Source organism: Carassius gibelio, chromosome B11 (genome assembly GCF_023724105.1).
Source record: "Carassius gibelio isolate Cgi1373 ecotype wild population from Czech Republic chromosome B11, carGib1.2-hapl.c, whole genome shotgun sequence".
NCBI lineage: Eukaryota > Metazoa > Chordata > Actinopteri > Cypriniformes > Cyprinidae > Carassius > Carassius gibelio.
In genome coordinates, this window is record NC_068406.1 from 10,353,446 (window position 1) to 10,376,128 (window position 22,683).

At 36.1% G+C, this 22,683-nt stretch overlaps 1 protein-coding gene across 6 annotated transcripts in view; it reads left to right on the top strand.

Moving 5' to 3' along the window:
• The window catches only part of erc2 (ELKS/RAB6-interacting/CAST family member 2), a 56,716-nt gene that overhangs the window by 13,535 nt on the left and 20,498 nt on the right, over nucleotides 1-22,683 (top strand). For 5 of the 6 annotated variants that reach the window (XM_052569389.1, XM_052569390.1, XM_052569392.1 and 2 more), the window contains exons 3-11: nucleotides 9,188-9,214; nucleotides 11,519-11,956; nucleotides 13,534-13,608; nucleotides 15,994-16,149; nucleotides 19,202-19,369; nucleotides 19,590-19,757; nucleotides 21,391-21,528; nucleotides 22,079-22,219; nucleotides 22,315-22,455. In XM_052569389.1, coding sequence (XP_052425349.1) covers nucleotides 9,188-9,214; nucleotides 11,519-11,956; nucleotides 13,534-13,608; nucleotides 15,994-16,149; nucleotides 19,202-19,369; nucleotides 19,590-19,757; nucleotides 21,391-21,528; nucleotides 22,079-22,219; nucleotides 22,315-22,455 — 1,452 coding nt within the window. The remainder of the gene's footprint in view (nucleotides 1-9,187; nucleotides 9,215-11,518; nucleotides 11,957-13,533; nucleotides 13,609-15,993; nucleotides 16,150-19,201; nucleotides 19,370-19,589; nucleotides 19,758-21,390; nucleotides 21,529-22,078; nucleotides 22,220-22,314; nucleotides 22,456-22,683) is intronic. The other variant, XM_052569391.1, reaches the window with a different exon arrangement.

The window sequence follows — 22,683 nt, forward strand, 5'->3', positions numbered from 1 at the left end:
GTAATAAGTGCTAATCAATTTCAAGAATTTTCTCAATATTTTGGGCTGACCTTCAGTCTTATAGTGTACACTAGGCCTAGTCCACCCAGCACGTCTGGACCTCAAGGACACTTGTGCATGTACTGAAGAAGCCGGCTTCACAAGGAGACACGGCAGGCAGGATTATACAGCAGCGGTCACCAGACACACGGCATCACATGCTGTTAACAGTGCTTCATTTTCACACCCCTCCTCGTGGCCACATGTTCCTGCTGTGATTCTGGAGGTGGGCAGGTGAAGGGTGGGCCGCAGTGATGCTGATCAGGGAAGGGTATCACTTTGGAGGCTCAGAATGCCATATGAAGCATACTGTGCATAGTATACCATGCCCAGTATGCAGATTTTATGAATGAAATACTCTTGACATACTACATTTGCCAAATGTGCAGTATGCAACTAGAGCACAGAACATGGGATGCTGCATCCCATAAATACAATGTGCTCAAGTTGACTTTTACATCACCAGAGTGATAGAGTCATTATTTACAGTACACAGAATTTGATACAAATCTTATTTCAAAGTTACAAGTAGACGCAGCTCGCTGAATTAAACATGCATCATAGTGAGGTCTTGAGACAACAAAAATAATCTGAAACGGGTCGTAATAATGTTGCTCTTGACTTTCCATTAAGTCTGGTAAATCCTTTTGGTCAGTGGGTTGAGAAAAGGTATTGATGTAAATAGACTAGCAACCTCTTGATCTTAGTCTAGTTCTCCTAAAACGGTCCTCTCATCTTAGATTGATGGTTTCCGTGCTGTTAATATCTGGGCTTTGATGAATGATTGGGTTCATCCGTTGGGTGGCTTGCGCTTGGTGCTAATGACTCTTTTGTAGCTCAGGACTCCGAGGTGAGATGAACGGATGAGTGAGAATGTCTTATGGGCTCAAGTGTGGTTGGTTATTTTTGAGGTCTTTCTCTCTCTCTCTCTGTCTCCTCCTCTGTTTCTCTGCCTTCTTTTTCTGCTTTCTCAATTTCTCGGCTCCACGGGTGCCTGAAAGAAAGCCAATACAAAAAGGATTAGTGGAGGCTGACTTGTTTTTGATTTGTACAGTAACAAGATTTGATGGCCTGTGTTTAAACACGATGGTGTCGAAGAGAATAATGATCCACACAGCATGTTTCAGCATGACTGAGAAAGCTAATGGAAAGACTAGATTTAAATCATGAATTTAATGCTTAAAATTAATAAACCTTGCTCACTTTCAGTCACCACTGTTCTGTTGTCATCTAGCATCTCAGAACCGCATTTACGGTACCACAGAGTGATTATAGTTTTTATTCATATTATGAATAATTTTTTGATCAGTTTTCATTTTAATTTTAGTTGAGTTTTATTTCAGTTTTAGTTATTTATGAATAATACCATTTTTAAAGGGTTAGTTCAAACCAAAAATGAAAATTGTGTCATTATTTACTCGCCCTCATCTCGTTTCAGACCTGTAAGAACTTCTTTCATCTTTGTAACACAAATAAAGATATTTTTGATGAAATCCGAGAGCTTTCTGACTCTCGGCTCAGACAGCAAGGGTATGACCGCGTTAAAGGCCCAGAAAGGTAATAAGGACATCATTAAAATATTCCATTACATCAGTGATTCAAAGTTTAGGGAATACATTTTGTGCACAGAAAACAACAACAAACGAACACTTTTCTTCTTCCCTTCTGTGTCAGTCTTAGATGCATGTTCACTCGCTTTTTTCACTACTTTTTTTTCTTTGAACACAAAAAGTATTCTCGTAGCGCCATAACATTATTATTGAATGTCTACTATTTAATGATATCTTTACTAACTTTCTGGGCTTTGAATGTGTCAGTTGTGTTGCTGTCTATGGAGGGTCAGAAAGCTCTCAGATTGTGTTCTGGAGATAAAAAAAAAGAAAAGGTTTTGAGGTTGAGTAACTAATGACAGAGTTTTCATTTTTGGTTGAACTAATTATTAAATTTTTGTTGTGTGTTTTAATGTTTTTACCAGTAATTTTTTTATTTTATTTCTATTGTCTTAAATGTCTATAGTTTTTCTGAATTTTATTTTAGGTTTTTATTTTATTACAATAAGTAAAAAATGAAAACGAAAAATGTTGCAAAAAAGCTGTAATAAAATAATTTTAAGATTAAAAATAATGATAATAACAATTTAAGTTAAAGGGATGCTCCACCCCAAAATGGAAATTTTGTCATGAATCACTTCATTCATATTTAGAACACAATTTAAGATATTTTGGATAAAACCAGGAGACTTGTGACTGTCCCATTGACTGCCAAGTAACTTACACTGTCAAGGTCCAGAAAAATATGAAAGACATCATCAGAATACTCCTCCTGCCATCAGTGGTTCAACCGCACACCATTCCACACAGATGTGCTGTTTTCTGTCAAATCAAAGCGTAAATACACATAGAAAACATATCCTTGTGGCGCGGCTAACACAGAACAACATACGCTGTCTGTGTTCAAAATGTCCCTACGGTGATACGGAGAGTCACAGAGGAAACTAATTGTAGAATAAAGTCATTATTTTTGTTTTCTTCGCGTACAAAATGTATTCTCTTCACTTCATAACGTTACAGTTGAAGCACTGATGATAAATTGACTATTCGGATGACTTCTTTCATACTTTTCTGGACCATGACAGAGTTAGTTACTTGGGACTCAATGGGACAGTCACAAGCCTCCCGGTTTTCATTCAAAATATCTTAAATTGTGTTCCGAGGATGAATAAAGCTTTCTGCTGTGAAGAGAGAATTTTCATTTTTGGGTGAACTATCCCTTTAAGGGTTTGGAATGACATGGGGTCATTTTAGGGTGGAGTAACCCTTTAAAGCTTGTTTTATTGAAAATAATGAACTGTTTTTATGGTTTCCATTTTAGTTTACTACAAGAACCCTGCACAGAGTGTATTTTCAGGCTTACATGATGCTATCTAGTACAATCCATTTTGTGGTAATTAGAATCTAACCTGACATTCTGTGCTGTTATAAATTATCTAGGGCGTAATCTAATGCTATACAACCAGAATATTAGCATTTAAATGAACTTGCTCATTTCATCCACAGTGCTAGCGTGGGCATGTGCTGTAATTGAGACATGACTCTCCACAGAGCTAGCTTTGGCATCTGGTCCAGAGGTCTGTGGAAGCTTACGGCTCTCTGCGCCAGTTTAACATGCAACAGCTTTCGAACCTCAACCATCCAGACTGTAGTGGCAACGTCCATCAAACTGACAAAACAAAAATCATCATTTGACATTTGATGTCTGCAGTAAATGAATACTTTTGTTCAGCAAGGATGCATTAAATTGATCAAAAGGGTCAGTAAAGACATTTATAATATTTTTATTTCAAATACATTTTATTTGAGCGTTCTACTTATCATGAAATATTGAAAAAAGTACCATGGTTTCCAAAAACTGTTTTCAGCGATAATAAGAAATATTTATTGAGCATCAAATCAGCATGAAAGATCTTTTGAAAGATCACATGACTTTGAAAATCCTGGAGATCATGCATATTTATTTATGTATGTATGTATGTATGTATGTATTTATTTATTTAAATAAAAGCTATTTGCATGCTGTTAGCATCTTATATAAAGAATGAAACAATTGTTTCAATTAATTCAAGTAACCTTGGTACAGTTCTGCATAAAAAAAAAAAAAACTTCTAGACTACAGTAAATTAGCTTTTTCTTCAAGTGTGTTTAAGCATCTTAAAGCAGGTACAAAAAAATAAATAAAAAAAAACTGATTATGTAAGTGAATCAGAGGAAAGACCAAACTCTTTAAAGCTGTTGGTCAAAATTGTGTTTCATTAACCTATTTCAAAACCTACAATAAAACAATGATCTCATAATCATTGATCTTCAAATCTTCAAATCATTCTAAAAAGGTGCCTCCTGAAAGATTAAAAAGGCACCTCTTCCATTTCTGTCATGAAATATTTGCAATTTCTCCTATTTTTCTGTGAGAAATCTGTCTCTTTGTACTGTTTCTAGCATGACTAAGCCAAAAGAAGGGAATCGGGAGGAGCTAGGCTTCTGTTCCCTGTTGTCATGGCTAACAAAGTAATGATTTGCCATCGCATTCTTTCTCTGTTCAAACTAATTGTTAAAACTAAATCCAAGGCAGAGACACTGATTTTTTAATCAGTGATTTTTTGCATGCATTCCTTGCTATTACCAGTCTAGAGCGGCGAAGGAAACTAAATAGGGATGGATGGATTGGATGAAAAGCACATTTGCGAGGGGAAGTAGTGGCCGGAGGGAATTAGAAGACAGATTAGCAAAACAACGGACTGTGATAGACGAGTGAAGAATTGAAAGAGAAAAGAAAGGCAGTTTTTTAGCCACTGATTTTTGTGAATAACGAGACTTTAAATAAGTGTGTGTGTGTGTGTGTCTGTGCGTGGTGGGTGATTGTGGGGAAGAAAATTAACTACAGCTGCTCTGGCACAGATTGTGGTTATTGATCTTTAGCATGTACTGCTGAGCAATGGTGTGTGTGTGTGTGTGTGTGTACCTGTGTGTGTGTGTGTGTGTGTGAGAGAGCGTTTGTTGTGTCCTAGCACGCAGCAGTGATAATCCCTGAGGTGTTTAGTGGCTTTGGCAAGTATCTAAATATGAAATATTTTCTTCTCGTTTTCTTTTTTCACTGCCTTTGCCTTGTGGTCCAGTATTTTTAATTACTTTTTCAGCTATTTCCTTTTTCATCGTGGTCTAGTCACAAATCTATCATTATTTATTTATTTTAATTAATATATATATTTTTTCAACTATTTCTTTGTGGTCCAGTAAAAATAGCATTGTTTGTCATTTTTAATTAATATTTCAGTTGTTTTTCTTATTGATTCCCTTTTCATCATGATCCAGTCACAAATGTATCACTGTTTAGTTAGTTTTATTTATATTTACAGATTTTTTTCACTCACATTTCATTGTGTCACAAATTTGTCAGTATTTATTTAAGTTTCTTTATCAAATCCTTTTCATTGTTTTCCAGTTACAAATTATTTTTCTTTCTTTCTTTCTTTCTTTCTTTCTTTCTTTCTTTCTTTCTTTCTTTCTTTCTTTCTTTCTTTCTTTCTTTCTTTCTTTCTTTCTTTCTTTCACTGCCTTTTAATTAGGCCAAATTTTCTTGGGGCTTATTGCTTTAATCTATCCTGTCCCTCTGGATGATTTAAATTTAGTTTCAAGGGAGCATGAAATCAAAATAAATCATTTCACTGTCATAACATGCATTACCAGTCTTATTGTAAATTATTTCATGTATTTTCCACTCAAAATTAGTTATTATCACTATAGTCCTGTCACAGCATGAACAGCTTAACATTTGACCAGGTACATTTACATATTAAGCTTCTGATCCATCATGTTGAATGAAGTATGCTGGTAAGGTAATCATAACAGGGATTAAAGGTACAGTATCAAAAAAAAAAAAAGTGTAACACGTCTGAATGTGTAATTTCATTCAAGGAGATTGAAAAATAGTCATGTACAACTTTGTGATTTATAACATCTCGACTAACAATGCAGGTAGATTTTTATTTTATTTTTTGGTGAAAATTGAATGCTTTAATACTATTATTCATATCCCAGCTGTTGTTTTGGCTTTCAATGTAATCATTCGGTTAGAGATGCAGTAACATTTACTGTGGTGGTTGACAGCCAGAGCCAAACATTTCCACATTTGGACTGAGCTGATGGATGTTGTGCAGAAAGATGAAGCGTCTGTCATGGGGATGGATGTGAAGGTGTGTGTGTGTGCATACGGACTATTGGTGTATGTCAGCTGATCTGTGTTCCTGAAATTTGCCCTGGTTAGCAAGCAAAGATTTGGACATTTAACTTGATTGTTCACTTCTCAAGACCAAGAACTCATTACAGTTCATAATATGAAGATCAACAACATTGTGGATTTATTTGTAAATCATAAAGCCATTTGTTCATAAAGCCTTCTCATGTAAATTACCAGATTCAGTTTGTGGATTACTTAAGACATACATTTGTTCTTCTTGTGTTTTATGAATAAGGCCTGTAGTGTAGTGCAAAATAATCCAGTTATTGTTCTTCACACTTCTTGTTTAGTACTAACTCTAGTACAACTAATTAGTACTAAGGTAAAGTTGTCCTTGTATATAATTTTTTATTTAGACCATTGTTTATAAGTTTGAGGTCGGTACGTGTTTTTAAATTTTGGAGTCTTTTTTGCTCACCAAGGCTGGATTTATCTGACTAAAAATACATTAAAAAAACTGTAATAGCGGAAATACTATTACAAATAAAAAAAAACAGTTTTTTTTCTTTTAGAATATATTTTAAAATTAAATGTTTTCCTGTAATGCAAAGCTGAATTTTCAGCATCATTACTCATTACATCATTACAGTCTTCAGTGTCACGTGATCCTTCAGAAATCATTCAAATTGTCTGAATTGAGGAACATTTCTCATTATTATTGATGTTAAAACTGCTTAATATTTTTTGTAGAAATTATGATGCAGTTTTTCAGGATCCTTTGATGAATAGAAAAATCAAAAGAACAGCATTTAATGAAAATCGAAATCTTTTGTAACATTAGAAATGTTTTGACTGAATGCATAAACAAAAGTAATAATTTGCATGTATAAAAGCATTAATTTCTTTCAAAAACACTGATGAATGACAGTGTACATGTTACTCCAAGACACTTAAAAGAATACTATGGTGCTATGACACCATGTCCAAAACATGTGCAGCATTTCGTTTTTTATACATGTTTTTTTCCTCTCTTTTAGATGTTTAAAACACAGCATAAATATTCAATATGCAGAGAAATTACATTTGTCCACAGAATGACAAATTGACTGAAAAATAGTTTCTCTCTTGGATGCATGAAGCTGAAACATTTGTGATAATAATGGGGGGTAATGAGTAATGAGCGGGAGAGGAAGTGATGTGGGCTTCCTCAGGGATGCTTTGGAATATTCCTGCTGCCAGTTCTCCTCCGCTCGATCCCCCCCCTCCCCCCCATCACGCGCTGCAGTATGGGATACATATTCATGGCTGCCTATGCTTCAGTGCATCTGAGAGCTCCTCACACACACACAACATGAAAGTTGAACACTTCTGAATGACTCAGCTAACTCTACTCAAACCTCATGCTCTTAAAGGGACAGTCCGCCCAAGAATGAAAGTTCTTTTATTGTACCATTTTTTTATTTTTGGGTGAGTGGCCCCTTAAAATGCACTTCATTAGCAACCCCATATATCTCCGGCTGTAAGAAAAGGAGTTTTGTCGGCCGCCGTTTTGTGGCTCTTTGCAAACTGTTGTAATTATGCAAATGGAATGTTTGGACCATTTCCTTGAAATCTTTGCCAGCCAAGAAAGATTATTGATTGGAGACGGAAAGAGAAGGAGGAGAGGATAAGAAATCGGGAAGGAGATGGATGGACAGAAGAGAAAGATAGACACATGTCCTGTGTCCTCAGTAAACGTCCTGTCCTGAAGGAAACACAATCTATGCTGGCAAGAGTGAAAACAACAGAAATAGAGCTGTAAAAAATAGAGTTTATTCGGTCGACAAATTGAATTAGCCAAAGTCTCATCTCCTCTGTTTTCAAATGTGTGCCATTTATATCTACACGTGCATCCGTAGCATTTATCTGGGATAAACAAGTGCACGTGTTTGATTTTATGTGTTTGCTTGCAGTCGTGCGTGAATGTGTGTCTGTTTAAGGAGTCTGAATTCATTTGCTAATGTGCCTGCGGTAAATGCACATGATTCCCTACAGCTGCATTCGATTCTTTAAGAGGTAATGAGTGCAGACGACACAGTATCAGCACATAAAAGAGTCATAAATGCCAATGAGTTCTTTTTAAAGACAGAATATTGGTACTGTAGTTACATTTATAAGGATACGTGAATCTAACAAAAACCTGCCAAGACCACACCCAGGGCATATTTGACAAAGAAATTCTATTTCTGTTGAGAGGAGGCAATGTCTCCATCAGGATATGATTGATATAACTGGTTATGTTTGGCTGTGATTGGTTCATTCGATGAATCCCGCTTCTTGTGTTCATGCAAGTTCTAGAATCAGATTATAATGGCATTAAAGGGAAGACTAAAGGGAAGTATCACACGTAGATATAACCACTTTGTTACATTAAATTAAGACTTAAAATGCCATGAAAACCTGATCTGTGGGAGATTTTAGTGAGCAATCAGCTTGGTGAATTTTAAAGTAAATCTCTGCATCTGTGGCCAATATTGTCCAAGTTTTGATGACTTATGATCCATGAAATTCAAAAATACTTAGATGTCAACTATTAAAAAGAAAAGATGATCATAAGTTCACAACTGAAACATATTGATAAATGTTTAAAAACACTGTCTTAACTCATACGTGGCTTTAATAAATAGAATACTGATTACACTGTAAAAATATAAAACAGAATGTTTTTTTTCTTAATAGTGTAAGTACAGTTTATGTGACCAAGATGTGACAAGACATGAATTTACAATCTATCTATCTATCTATCTATGTGTGTTTGTGCTTGTGTGTGTGTGTATATATGCATTATGTGCACTTTGTATGCATTATCAAATATCAAACACAATAAAATGTTGTTTTAGCAGCTTGCATGAGTCTTCTGTGTTTATAGTGTGTGTGTGTGTGTGTGTGTGGAGGGAATGTATAATGGCAGAAGTGTACCAGCCCAAAACGGCATTTCTTACGTAAGACTGAGTGCCCGTTGTTCTGGAACTAAGGCAGGCTGGCACAAGCCAGCTCACACTTCACTCCTGAGTCTGAAACAGCACTCCTCTTCCCTCTGCTGGTCAAAGGAAGGCATTACAAAGCCACAACACAAATAAATCACAGCACATTTATCCTATTTGATAGCTGACATCTTTCCAGAATGATCATTCACATTAGCTTTATGACTTCCTCTGGTCTTTAATTGTATTTTCCATTCTGTTATGGTTTATCTATTAGCATTGTGTTTGTATGCAGTGACCTGAATGTAAAATGCCTCATTATTCTTTCTAATTGAATCCTTTGAATAATGCTATCAGTTTGTTTTTGTTGTGTGTCATTGCTTAGTCCATCTGCTTCTGCACTCACTCTGCTGTGTTTCATTGTTTCTGTTTTGTTGCACTCCACAATCATGCAGCACCTGTTGGACGCCAGGAGAACAAAGGTTTGTTGTCATGTTCGCCACCGCTAGCGTGTGCAGAACATGGTACCGCACGCTTGGCGTCAAATGTGTCCCTGATCTTTTAACAAAACCAGATTGTACCCTAAACCTGATCCCTAGATTCAGATCTCATGGGTTTCTTTGAGTGTTTGTCTTATCTACTAGGGATGCACAATAACCGTGACCAGTAACAGCCAATATTTTATTTTATTTTATTTTATTTTATTTTACATTTTAATTTCTAGGTTTCAACCAGATTTCAGTTACCATTTTCAACGGGACATGATTTTATAATGTTTTTGATGAAGAGCAGGGTTATATTATTCTAAACTTAATATATTAAAAATATATATTTTCAATTTTAAAGTTTAATTTAAGTTTTTGAAATATTATTATTTGCTTTTGTTATCTTTACCAGTTTTGTTTTTGTAAGAAATATTTTCATTTAGCTTTAATTAATTGATTAATTTCATTTGCAAGTCAGCCAAAAATGTTATGTCAGTGCATCCCTAGCTTGATCTGAGACCATTGCTATTTTAATTATCACTTTTAAATGGATCAGATCATTATATAAGTACAGCCTCAAAAAGGAACATTTTCCCTTCTCTTCTCTTCCATGTTCCTTTCAAGATAAGCTAAGTTGGGGTATAGCCGGCCTTGAATAGTTGGTTCTTTTACTAATATCCTGACCAAAAGCATGCCTGTGATCCTTGAACCTGTTCTTCTGTCAGAATTGTGTGTTCTGTTTGTGATAGCGGAAGGATGTTTAATGATCTAAATTTCCTGACATGAGTGTGGATTATCTGATCCAGTTCTGGGCCCATATACTCTCTCCTTCTGCCGAAGGCGCCACATGTGCCATGTAGACCCGAAAACCTCATTATCTTGTGACTATTTCTAGCACAGTGTTTTGTTTTTTTTTTTGTCGTTAACCTTATTTAAGGAGTTATTAGTTAATGTTTTCTCAAGAGAAACCTTATTGTTTCCTGTTTCCTCTTCTTGTATAGACCTCACTGTGGTTTTCCCGCTGTATCCTTCATTTGGATTCCTTCACTAAAATATACATGATCCAGATATTGCTAAATTGGCTACTTAATTTTTAGCTACTATAAATTAACCTTTTAATAATGATCTCACTGTTAATTAGCAATCAAATGGAATACAGAAGTCATTGTGAATTATGAATGCAAAATTGAACCATTTAATTTGTAATCTGTACTCAAACCAGGTACAATACAGCAGTGCTTTAATATAATTTCTAGCCCACCCAAAGTGAAATTTCATTCGCCAAATCATTTGTTTTAGTATTATTATTTTTTCTGTGTTCAAAATGTGCAAAATGTATATAATGAGCAAGTATATCATAAATTCATCTTTCAAATCGCTTGTTTCTCTTATCCCAAATCACAACGGTACATTTATAATAAGTGATTATTTTTGGACTGATGTAGACTGTTCGGCTTGTCACCGCCGGAGAGTAACATACCTGTTTGAATCGCCATAGACAAAAACTTGGAGAAGTAGCTCTGGTTAGTATTTACTTCTGCTGGATGCGTGCAGTTCTGTTTATTAGCATCTAGAGTGCCAAAATGTACATACAAGTGTATTGAAATTAATTATATTCATACAATTATAAAAAACAAAGACTTACCCTACTTCAGTCTGTGTGCATTGAATTTATTTAATACACAAGTTTCACAATTTGAGTTAAATTACTGAAATACATTTTTCTCACGACATTCTAATTTAGTGAGATGCACCTGCAGCTTTCATTTAGATTTTAAAGCTGAGCAATTTTGTTACGTGCTGTTGTTATGTTTAATAGTTTTTTATTTATTAATTTTCAATTTTAGCTAGTAATTTTAGTAGGCTACTTCAACTTAATCTTATTCATTTTAGTTGACAAGGCAACGTTTATAATTTTTAATTTGACATTTATATTTAATTTGATTACTTTATTTAAATGACCAAAAACAGTTTTTAATAGTTTTAGTTGAAGTTTTAGTCATTTTGTTATGTGCTTTTGTCGAGTTCATTAGTTTTGTTTGCTTATTTATTTAATTCTATTTCAGCTCAAATTGTATTTTTAGTACTTCAGCTTAAACTAATTTATTTAATTTGTCATCAATATGTTTATGCATCACAGTGAGGTCTATATAACCGTTTTTCTAAATCAAACCTAAAATTTCTGATATCAATATATGGGTTTCTGAATGGGTCTGGTTGAGGATACCTTCTGATTATTGTCTACATGAGAATCCCAGTGCCTGTTTTGTTCATTTCTGCTTTTGTTTCCTTTGTTTCTAGCACCTCCAGTTGACCATCCAGGCCCTACAGGATGAGTTGAGGACTCAACGTGATCTCAACCATCTTCTCCAGCAGGAGAGCGGGTCGCGGGCCAGTGGTGGCGAGCACTTCACCACCATCGAGCTAACCGAGGAGAACTTCCGTCGACTCCAAGCGGAACACGACCGTCAGGCCAAAGAGCTCTTTCTCTTGAGGAAGACACTGGAAGAGATGGAGCTGAGGATTGAGACGCAGAAGCAGACGCTAGGAGCTAGAGACGAGTCCATAAAAAAGCTGTTGGAGATGCTGCAGAGTAAAGGACTTCCATCAGCCTCAGGAAGAGCGTCAGATGAAGAAGAGCAAGAGCGAGCCAGGCGTATCGCAGAGGCTGAAGCACAGCTGGGACACCTAGAGGTGATATTAGACCAGAAGGAGAAGGAAAACCTCCATCTGAGAGAGGTATCAGGTTCTACTCAGACTTTTCAGATGAAAGTGGAGCATCATGCCACTTAAAAATGGACTTCAGTAATGGATGTAAACTTGCAAGAATAAGTGTTTTCAATCATGAACATGCAACACATTGAAAGCAGAGTAATATAATAATTCAGGAGCAGTCGCCATGGAGCAATCTGAGGCTAAGTGGTTTGCCATCATAATCGTCAGATAGATAGTTAGATGCAACTAGGACAATAACAGCATATGGTGTCTGAGTCATCTAAAGCCAAGGGAAAAACATGAGGAGATCCATGCCAACCACTCAGATAATTCACTATGGGCTCAAAGGGAATAGAATGAAACAATAAAAATTTCAAAGAATGCAGATTAAAATTAAGATTTTTAGAAGTAAATCATGTTAGCGGATTGACATAATAGCTCTCTACGTAATGGATTTTTTTTTTTATTATTTGCCTTTATTGTCTCCTGACGGAGAAATTTGTCTGGGGCATTCGGGATAACAGATGCACAATATACATATAACACAACATACATCCCCTACACATAATTTACCACCAACCCACACCCCTTATTTGTTCTTATTCAGTATTTTAATAGAAACAAATGAAAATTTAAACCTATTCAGTCTACAGTTTGGTAACCTGTACCTTCTACCTGAGGGCATCATCTCATACTCACTGTAGAGGACATGATTTGGATCGTTAGTAAAAAAAATGTTTACTTTGTTTCCTCACCGCCTCCTCAAAAAGCTCATTAAGAGCGGTCGGTGGCACTCGTCCAATTATTTTTCCCACCCTTTTAATCAATGTTTGGAGCTGTGATTTTAGTTTAACTGACAGGTTACCAAACCAAGCTACCATACCATATCTGACAATAGACTCAATAGCTGCATTATAAAATAATAACATAATATCCTTGTCAATGCCATGAACTCTTAGTTTCCTCAAGAAATATAGACGCTGACATATTCTTGAGGAAACAAACTCCACTTGATTTGACCACTGTAACTGTTTTTCTAATTTAATTCCTAAATATTTATATGTTGTTACTTGTTCAATCGGTACTCCTTCAATTATGATAGGGCTTTGATCGCCTATAGACCTAGGGTCAAAAATCATTTCTTTGGTTTTATTAACATTAAGGAGCAAGTTATGCTTATTGCACCACTTTACCATCTCCTCTATCTCCTGTATGTAAATACCAATGTCTGATTTGTTGTAGAGTAAACTAAGTATGGCCGTATCATCTGAAAATTTAATAATAAAATTATTCCTACCGATAGTTCTGCCTTCATTTGTATATAATATAAAAAGTAAGGGCCAACTTACACAGCCCTGAGAGGCACCTGTACTTACACTAATCATATCAGAAAGAGTGGAGTTGCTGCTTCCTTTCTGTCAAGAAGAACCATACCATTTAACAATAAAGGGGTTCACTTCCATCTGCTGTAGTCTACTTACTTATTTGAACTTCGCACTAAAAACAACACATCAACACATTACTAAAGTGTATTGCTCAATTTTGTGTTACTGTATGTGTTTGTTATGATTATGTTGATTATAATCTTTGTTTTTCTTTAGGAGCTTCATCGGAGAAACCAGCTTCACCCAGACCCTGGAAAAACGAAAGCTCTTCAGACTATTATAGAGATGAAGGTAAACATCTGTGAATGCTTCTTATATCATATACGCCTCTTGCTCTTCTATATATATAAACTGTACTGTTCATAAGTTTGTCCAGTAAGATTTTTTTAAATAATGAATTTAAGAATGCAATTAATTGATCAAACGTGACAGTGAATGCATTTACAATCAAATCAAAAATGATTCAGACACAAGATAGAATTGTTTAATATTTTTTTACTAGTGAGTGCAGGACACTATATTTCATTCATGCAAGTGAGGATAGCACAATAAAGTGAACTGTGACATATTATACCCCAAAATTCTGACTACCTGCAAAAAGAAATTGATAAAACATTTGGGACCAAAAATTATTCAGGCACTTTGACCTGACCATGTTTTGCTAAAGTGTTTTTTTCATTAATTGCTAAAGTGATTTTTGACACCACAGACTGAACTAAATAATCAGATTAAGCATTGCTTAGTAACTGTTTGAACTAAATTGGTATTATCTAATTGCGTACTTAACTTTAACAGCTGACAGCTATTCAACCTTATTCATTACTTATCTTTCTATCAAAGTTATCTGACATTATCAAGATGAATTTGTTTTGACACAGTTTAACTCTGAATTCTTGTCATATCCGATTACCATTTTCTAAACTATAGCGAATAAACTCTGGCAATGTGAGAAATGTTGAAGGTGTCTAAATAAATTTAGCTTTGACTGTAGAATGTCACAAAAGATTTCTCTTTAAAGTAAATGCTGCTAATATTAGTTTAAAATATTAAGCAGTTTTGTTTTGTTTTTTTCAACATTGCTAACAAGAAATGTTTCTTGAGTGGCAGATTAGCATGTTATAATGATTTCTGAAGGATCATGTGACACTGAAGACTAGATTTATGGATTGTTTTGCCATCACAGGAATAAATTACATTTTAAAGTGTAATAGCGGTTTTCAATACTATTTCACAACATGATTGATTTTATTGTATTTTTGGCCAGATACATGCAGCCTTGGTAAACATGAAAGAATAGTTTAAAATATAATTAGTATTGTCATTAGAGAGAGTAGTTGTATTTGGCATGCTCTGGTCAAACAAAAGGCAGAAAAGGCAAACAGAAATGGTCCAGAAAGACAAGAGAAATGTCTAATGGCAAAGCCACTGCAGCATGCTGCTTTAATGGCTGAATGAAACAGTAAGTGGGTTTGTGCGCTCACAGGCAGAGCAACTCCTGCCAGCAAAAGCATTACACACCGCTCTAAAAATAAAGCATGAGCTCATGCAATGCATGCACACACCCCTCTGGTCCACTCTGATTGGAGCTAAATATTACCCAGAATTCACCAGCATTCAAAAGCATTTTGTGCCACATGGATGCAGTGGTGAAGTGATAGACTCCTATTTCAAAGTGTAACTTCGCTAATTCAGCTGATGCATTTTCCTCGAACCACAAAGCGCAAAAGATGCTCCACCTGTACTGGTTTCCATTGCTCGTTTAACCTTTAGCATCACTCGTACTGTTCTCTCTCCCTATTGGCTGAGCAGGGATGTTGATTCCGGTGTCATGGGAACAGGTGGAGTTGTTTACATCACACATAGCATGAATGCAGGCGTGGGAGAGGATGACAGAAAAGAGAGCAATGTGATCTGTTTGCTTATGTTCTGATGATGGATATTATCTTCCGTAGCGCCACAAGGTATAATGTTACATTGCATTTAAATAATGAAGGATTTAGAGTTTAGAGCCTTCAAAATATTGATGATAAGCCTCACGCTTTGCCTTTAAGGAATTGACTCTCTGTGTGCAATATGCGGGAAAAGGGATGATGGTTTTCAAAGGCCTATTGATGTCTGTGAAAACAAAAAGATGAGAGAGTGAGTGCAAGAGAGAGAGAGAGAGAGAGAGAGAGAGAGAGCGGACAGGAAGGGCGGGTTACCGTAGAGAGCACTCGAGAAGGAACAGCAAACGTTCTCTTGTGTCTAAATGGGAGATGGACCACAGCTAATGCCAGAGACGTTGTATTATTTATTTAAAAAGCCGAAGGAGCTGCAACACTGCAACTTTCTGTCTCGCAGTCCAAAGAGGCACACGCACAGCTCGCTTTCCCAGAGCGTCTCTCTCCACCCAGGCTGGATGTGCGCTCAATACTACCAAATGGTGATTACATGCTGATCCATTAGCATGAGAGACACAGATTCTGCTTTGGCTATGCAGCAGTACTGCAGCTACTCACTGGCGATGCTGCAAGACGTTAGAGTTTCGCATATCCCAGTCTTCCTCTTGTTTTGATCCCATCTGTTGGGAATTGGGTTTGGCATGCTTCCGTCCGTAGAATCGCACCAAAGTTGTCATACTAGCTTAAGATGATGGAGCACAGCGTCGCTAATTTTTCCACTAAATTGTTTATCCAGGACACCAAAATCGCATCCCTGGAACGCAACATTCGAGACCTGGAGGATGAGATACAGATGTTAAAGGCGAATGGATTGCTGAACACGGAGGATCGGGAGGAGGAGATCAAACAGATGGAGGTCTACAAAAATCACTCCAAGTTCATGAAGACCAAGGTAAACTTTTTCTTCAAGGAGTTTAAACTATAAACCGCTAGAGACACAAATAAATCTGTGAGTTTAGGTAACTGATCAAGTAAAAATGCATAATTCTTATTATTATCTATGTGTTTTTTTTAAAGGGATACACTCATGTGTTTGTTAACCTGTATGCTGTTATTTAATTTGTTGAGCAGAAAAAAAAACTGCAAAAACCATCATAAAAAAGTCCACACAGTCTTCTGGAAGCCATGCATTAAACAGCATACCAAAACGTAGGTGATTTGAGCAATTTTGGGGGATGAACTGTTCCTTTAATTATTGCTAGCAGCCTGAAGATGTATATTTTGGCTTGAATCTTGTAATTTTACATTATATGAGCAAGATTTCTTGTTTAAAGTAAACATGAAATCAATATTGACCCTACTTACTTTCTTAATAAATATTCCTAATTTTTTTTGGATAATTTGTTGGAGATTTTTTTTTTCTTGTTCCAAATTTGAATGTTTATCTTTCTAATCTTGCTTTAAAATGTGAAAACTTGCTTTGTCACTGAAACAACTGTACTGTTCATGTTTTTCAACCCCTCCACTGCAATTGACACTTTGCATAATCCAATCAATTCTTGATAGATAAAAGTTCCACCCTTGTTTTCTCACTTTGAATATCATGTTCCTTGTTAATGAAAGAAAATGTTGAAAGAAAATTTCGCTATCAGTCCATACTTATCTTCTTTCAAATAGATAATTGTGTCTTTTCATGAATGTTTAAGTGCAGTAAAGGGTTTCCAGTGTCAGGGAAGTGGCAGAGAACATCCTTGCGGATGTCTTGTGGAATTGTAATGATAGGTTTGCTGAGTAATGCTGGAATCAGCAGTATTAAAATAGAGTCTGTAGGATCTGTGTTAATATTTCTCATGGCTGTGCTGACAGTGTTTCCTGTCAAATCTCTTCAGTGTATTTGCTGTAGGTTTATTAGAAATTCTTCCCTCACAAACTTTGGCTGAATCACAGTTCCCAGTGCCAGTAATTCTACCACGCATTGCGTTGGGCACTGTGTCTAGAATCATCACGAAACAATAGATTGCATAAGAGTTTCTGGGTAGTTTTAGCCAAAAATAAATAAATAAATTGTTTTTAAAAAAGAACTGAAAATAGTGTGCTGTCCATAGTGTTGTTGTAAAACTATTAAAAAAAAAAATTGGTAATTGAAATGAAGGTGAAATAATACAAGTATTAGATGACAAACTTCAACTTAAAAAAAAAAAACTACTAAAATTATAGTGAAATATAAATTAAAGTTATATATACACACACACACACACACACACACACTGAACAAAATGATAAATGCAACACTTTTGTTTTTGCCCCCATTTTTCATGAGCTGAACTTTGTGTTCTATGTACACAACAGGACTGTTTCTTTGAAATATTGTCCACAAATCTGTCTAAATCTGTGTTAGTGAGCACTTCTACTTTGCTGAGATAATCCATCCACCTGGCATATCATATGATTAGACAGCATGATTATTGCACAGGTGTGCTTTAGGCTGTATTATAAGGCCACTCTAAAATGTTTTATCACACAGCACAATGCCGTAGATGTTGCAAGTTTTGAGGGAGCGTGCAGTTGGCATGCTGACTGCATGAATGTTCACCAGAGCTGTTGCCTGTGAACTGAATGTCCATTTCTCTACCATAAGCCATGTCCAAAGGCGTTTCAGAGAATTTGGCAGTACATCCAACCAGCCTCACAACTGCAGACCGCGTGTAACCACACCAGCCCAGGACCTCCACATTCAGCTCTTCACCTCCAAGATCATCTGAGACCAGCCATTGAGCATGTTTGGGATGCTCTGGATTGGCGTATACGACAGCGTGTTCCAGTTCCTGCCAATATCCAGAAACTTTGCACAGCAATTGAAGAAGAGTGGACCAACATTCCACAGTCCACAGTCAACAACCTGATCAACTCTGTGTGAAGGAGATGTGTTGTACTGCATGAGGCAAATTGTGGTCACACCAGATACTGACTGGTTTTGGACCACCCCGGACCCCTCAGTACAGTAAAACTGCACATTTTAGAGTGGCCTTTTATTGTGGCCAGCCTAAGGCACATCTGTGCAATGATCATGCTGTCTAATCAGCATCTTGATATGCCACACCTGTGAGGTGGATGGATTATCTCGGCAAAAGAGAAGTGCTCACTAACACAGATTTAGACAGATTTGTGAACAATATTTTAGAGAAATAGGCCTTTTGTGTACATAGAAAAGTATTAGATCTTTGAGTTCAGCTCATGAAAAATGTGGTCAAAAACAAAAGTGTTGCATTTATAATTTTGTTCAGAGTATATACATAAAAATCACACAACAGAATTGCTAAAACTGTAAGTAAAATTCAAAAGAAATCTCTAAAAAATAAGAGCTGATTATTATTAATAAATTAGTTATATTTATTAATTATATGAATTATTCATATCAATAAATGCTATACTTGTATATAAAAAAAATAAATGACACTGCTATCAAGGCCACTTTAACAAACAATGTTCAAAGGTTTGGCTGTGTGCTAATTATACACATGCATACTAAATATGACAGATGCACATTGGGATTCTGACTTTATTCTTTTTAACTGATATTTAATGATGTTTTGATGGCTTGGTTCTTGACAGAATAATCTCATTGGTTAGTGGATTTTTGTGCTCATGTGCGTGGGTATTATTTTGTGTCATGCCTTTGCTGTATCTAACGTGCTTGTGAATAAGCTGGGGTTTTTGTTGGGATATTTTTAGAACTCATTTTATCAATAATTGATATGGCTGATGTATATTAAATGGGGATTGCGTTCTGAAATCCATCTTTTATGTGAGGAGAGAACAGATGTAGAGAAGAAAACTCCCATACTCATGTCAGCTCTCCTATTAAAAAAACATTGCTGACTAACACATTTTATGACTTGATTCGTTAAAAAAATAATTAGTCTAGATAGTCCTAAATGATTTCCTTGTCCTATAAATAACAGAAGATTTTCTTTCTCTGTTCCTGCTTTCTCGATCTCTTCCAGATTGACCAGCTCAAGCAGGAGCTCTCAAAAAAAGAGTCTGAGCTTTTAGCTCTACAAACAAAACTGGAAACTCTGAATAATCAGAATTCAGACTGCAAACAGCATATTGAAGTGCTCAAAGAGTCCCTCACTGCCAAAGAGCAACGCGCTGCCATCCTACAAACAGAGGTTAAGAATATTTTCCTATTTTACTTCTTTATTTGTATTTTTATTAAGTTTTAACATTTACCTTGGTGCAGCTCGTGTCCCTTACATTTATGTGTGTTCTTGTAAAGTATTATATGATATTTAAATTAAAATGCAATATTATTATTATTATCTTAATAAGCACTTGAAGACACATCTCACCTGCTTTACATGAGCTCTATGCACATGGTGTGTTGTTTAGGTGGACGCTCTTAGATTGCGTCTGGAGGAGAAGGAGTCTTTCCTTAATAAGAAGACGAAGCAACTGCAAGACTTGACAGAGGAGAAGGGAACACTGGCCGGGGAGATCAGAGACATGAAAGACATGCTGGAAGTCAAGGAACGCAAGATAAACGTCCTGCAGAAGAAGGTAAATCTCACTTGGGAATCAAAGGTTAGAGGCCAGTTTTCATGGGCCATTAAGAAATGATTGGGATCAAAACTGTAAAGCAGTACCAAGAAGAGTGTGATTTGAGCTAGAGCAAGGGGATTTGAATCGATTTAACTTATTGCACCCTATATAGTGTCTTTGGTCAGATATTTTAAATTCTGATCTCTTTCTATTTGTGCTGGTTTGATCCCTTATATCTTATATTCTAAGTCACATTACAAGCAACCTGCTGTATGTCTTAAATATTTACACATAGAAGCAACCAAGTAGTTCCTTTTGCCTGTGTTCTTGACACAACTTCATACAGCTCCTGTGGGTAAAGGGAGATTGCACCATTCATCAAAAAGAAAAGTGGGGGGATAAAAGGAAATGAAATCTATCCCATTATCTAACCATACAGAACATCATTAGGCATAAATATTCCTATGAGCTGCCGCCCGTACCATTAGAGACTAACCACCATGGTTCATAGTCAGCAGTAGACATTGTGGGCTGAAACATCCTTAGGCTTCCTTCAACACAAGCCCGTTCAAATGGAAAACAAGGTGAAAGATTGAACCAAAAGACCATATAAATGACTCAGATGTCCAGGTACTGTGTCCGTTACACTAGGTTATCCATTTTTGTAAGCTGGCCTTGAGTACATGCAGTTTGTTTGTAAAATGGCTTCTAGTAAATGCAGTATACATCAATTCATGTCAGTCAACACTGACTTATTAATGTTTCTCATTGTCAGTGTCATTTGTTGTTATTTGACGTTTGTCCTTGGTATTTTGACAATGTTTGAGAACTATTTAGCAGGGCTCTTACAGCGATCAACATAGCATGACCTTAAGTCAAATTTAAAGGGATAGTTCACCCAAAAATGAAAATGTTTTACTCACTCAAAAGTCATCCTAGGGGTGTATGTCTTTTTTCTTTCAGACGGATGCAATCAAAGTTATATTAAAAAATGTCTTGGGTCTTCCAAGCTTTATAATGGCAGTGAATGGGTGTTGATATTCAGTAGTCCAATAGATGTCCAATAATAGAAGTTCATCCATCACAATATGGCTCCGGGGGATTAATAAAAGCCTCCTGAAGTCAACTGGTGCATTTTTGTAAGAACAATATCCATATTTACGTAAAACTTTATAAACTGTAATATCAAGCTATGCCTGTATGATGGCTTGAGGGTGGGGTAATTTTCATTTTTAGGATACTATCCCTTTAAACTCCCTTTCCATTTGATTTTTAAAGATGAAGTATGTAATTTTAGCAGGATTTTCATATTTCATTCAACAACATAAAATACATCAGTGATACCCTCCTCATGAATTTTTAAAGCTTTTAAGTTTTTATGGTTTATACTTTTGCTCTTACAAACTATTCTAACTTCAACAGACGGTTGAGGGAATCTTAGTAGTGGTGACACTGAAGTTATGCGAACGAGGTGTAATTCGTTTTTATACTAACATTTTACTTCGGACAATTGTATTCAGGTTTCAAAATTCATAACAGTTATCTTCATTTGTGAAGATTTTCATGCAAATTTGCAATGCAAAAAAATAAAAAATAAACCGTTGGATGTTTCCTAAATCCACACTGGTTTTATCTTTTTCCTCTCTCTCAGATTGAGAACCTTCAGGAGCAGCTGAGGGATAAAGATAAACAGCTTGGGAATCTAAAGGATAGAGTCAAGTCTCTCCAGACGGACTCCAGCAACACTGATACTGCCCTCGCCACGCTAGAGGAAGCCCTGTCTGAGAAGGTACCAGAAACGGTCCCACACATCACAAGAGGAAATGGAAATGTAGAGCAAAAGAAAATCAAATCAGAGTTTCCTCATATATGCTGATTTAGGTGTTTGGAGAATATAAAATAGTGTAGAAATTGCCTTCGACAACATGTGCGTGACACATTCACAGTATTTTAAACTTTTTAATTAATTTTGAAAATAAATTGTGTCTGCTGATAGCATTGTTTATTTGCACATACTGTGTTGTTTTAGCACCTGATTCCCCAAAGTAATTATGCAAAACAGGAAATGAAGAAAACATGGCCAAGAAACATAATTAAATACAGCACATTTCTCATCATTCAGGCCAGATGCTCAGAGACTACCATGATCTGGAATACTTTAGTCTGATTTTTTTTTAGTAAATTTACCCGCTAATCTGTGAAGAATGAAGACGTTTACAGACTTTATAATACTGTACGTTTACAGTAATTATTGATAAACCTTGAGTGTTAGGGAAGTGGAAATTGTTTTAGCATGCTCAATTAGCCGTGAGTTCAGGTGAAATGTGTTTTTGTCCCAGGAGCGAATAATCGAGCGCCTGAAAGAGCAAAGGGAGAGGGAAGACCGTGAGAGACTGGAGGAGGTGGACTCTTATAAAAAAGAGAATAAAGACCTAAAAGAGAAGGTGAACTCTTTACAAGTGGAGCTAACAGAGAAAGAGGTACGTCAGTGATTGCGTGTGTGTCCGTTTCAGTTGTGTTTCTGTGAGTTTTTGGCGGGACTGTCAGCTTTCGTCTCGTCTTGCTCTTCCTCCAGTCGAGTCTCATAGATTTAAAAGAGCACGCCTCCTCACTGGCCTCGTCAGGTCTCAAGAAAGACTCCAAGCTCAAGTCCCTTGAGATCGCAATCGAGCAAAAGAAAGAGGAATGCAGTAAATTGGAGACACAGCTGCAGAAGGTATGATTTCCCTTCTGACGTATTGATCATTCGATTTTGGACATTTTACTTGGCTGATTGACAAGAAGTGTGTGTCTGTTTCAGAATCTGTCGACAGTTTTGTCAATAGAAAATCCACATTTTTGTTTTCATATATTCTTAGTTATTAAATTTATGCATTTAGCAGACGCTTTAATCCAAAGCGACTTGCAGTGCATTCAGGATATCAATTTTTTACCTATTATGTGT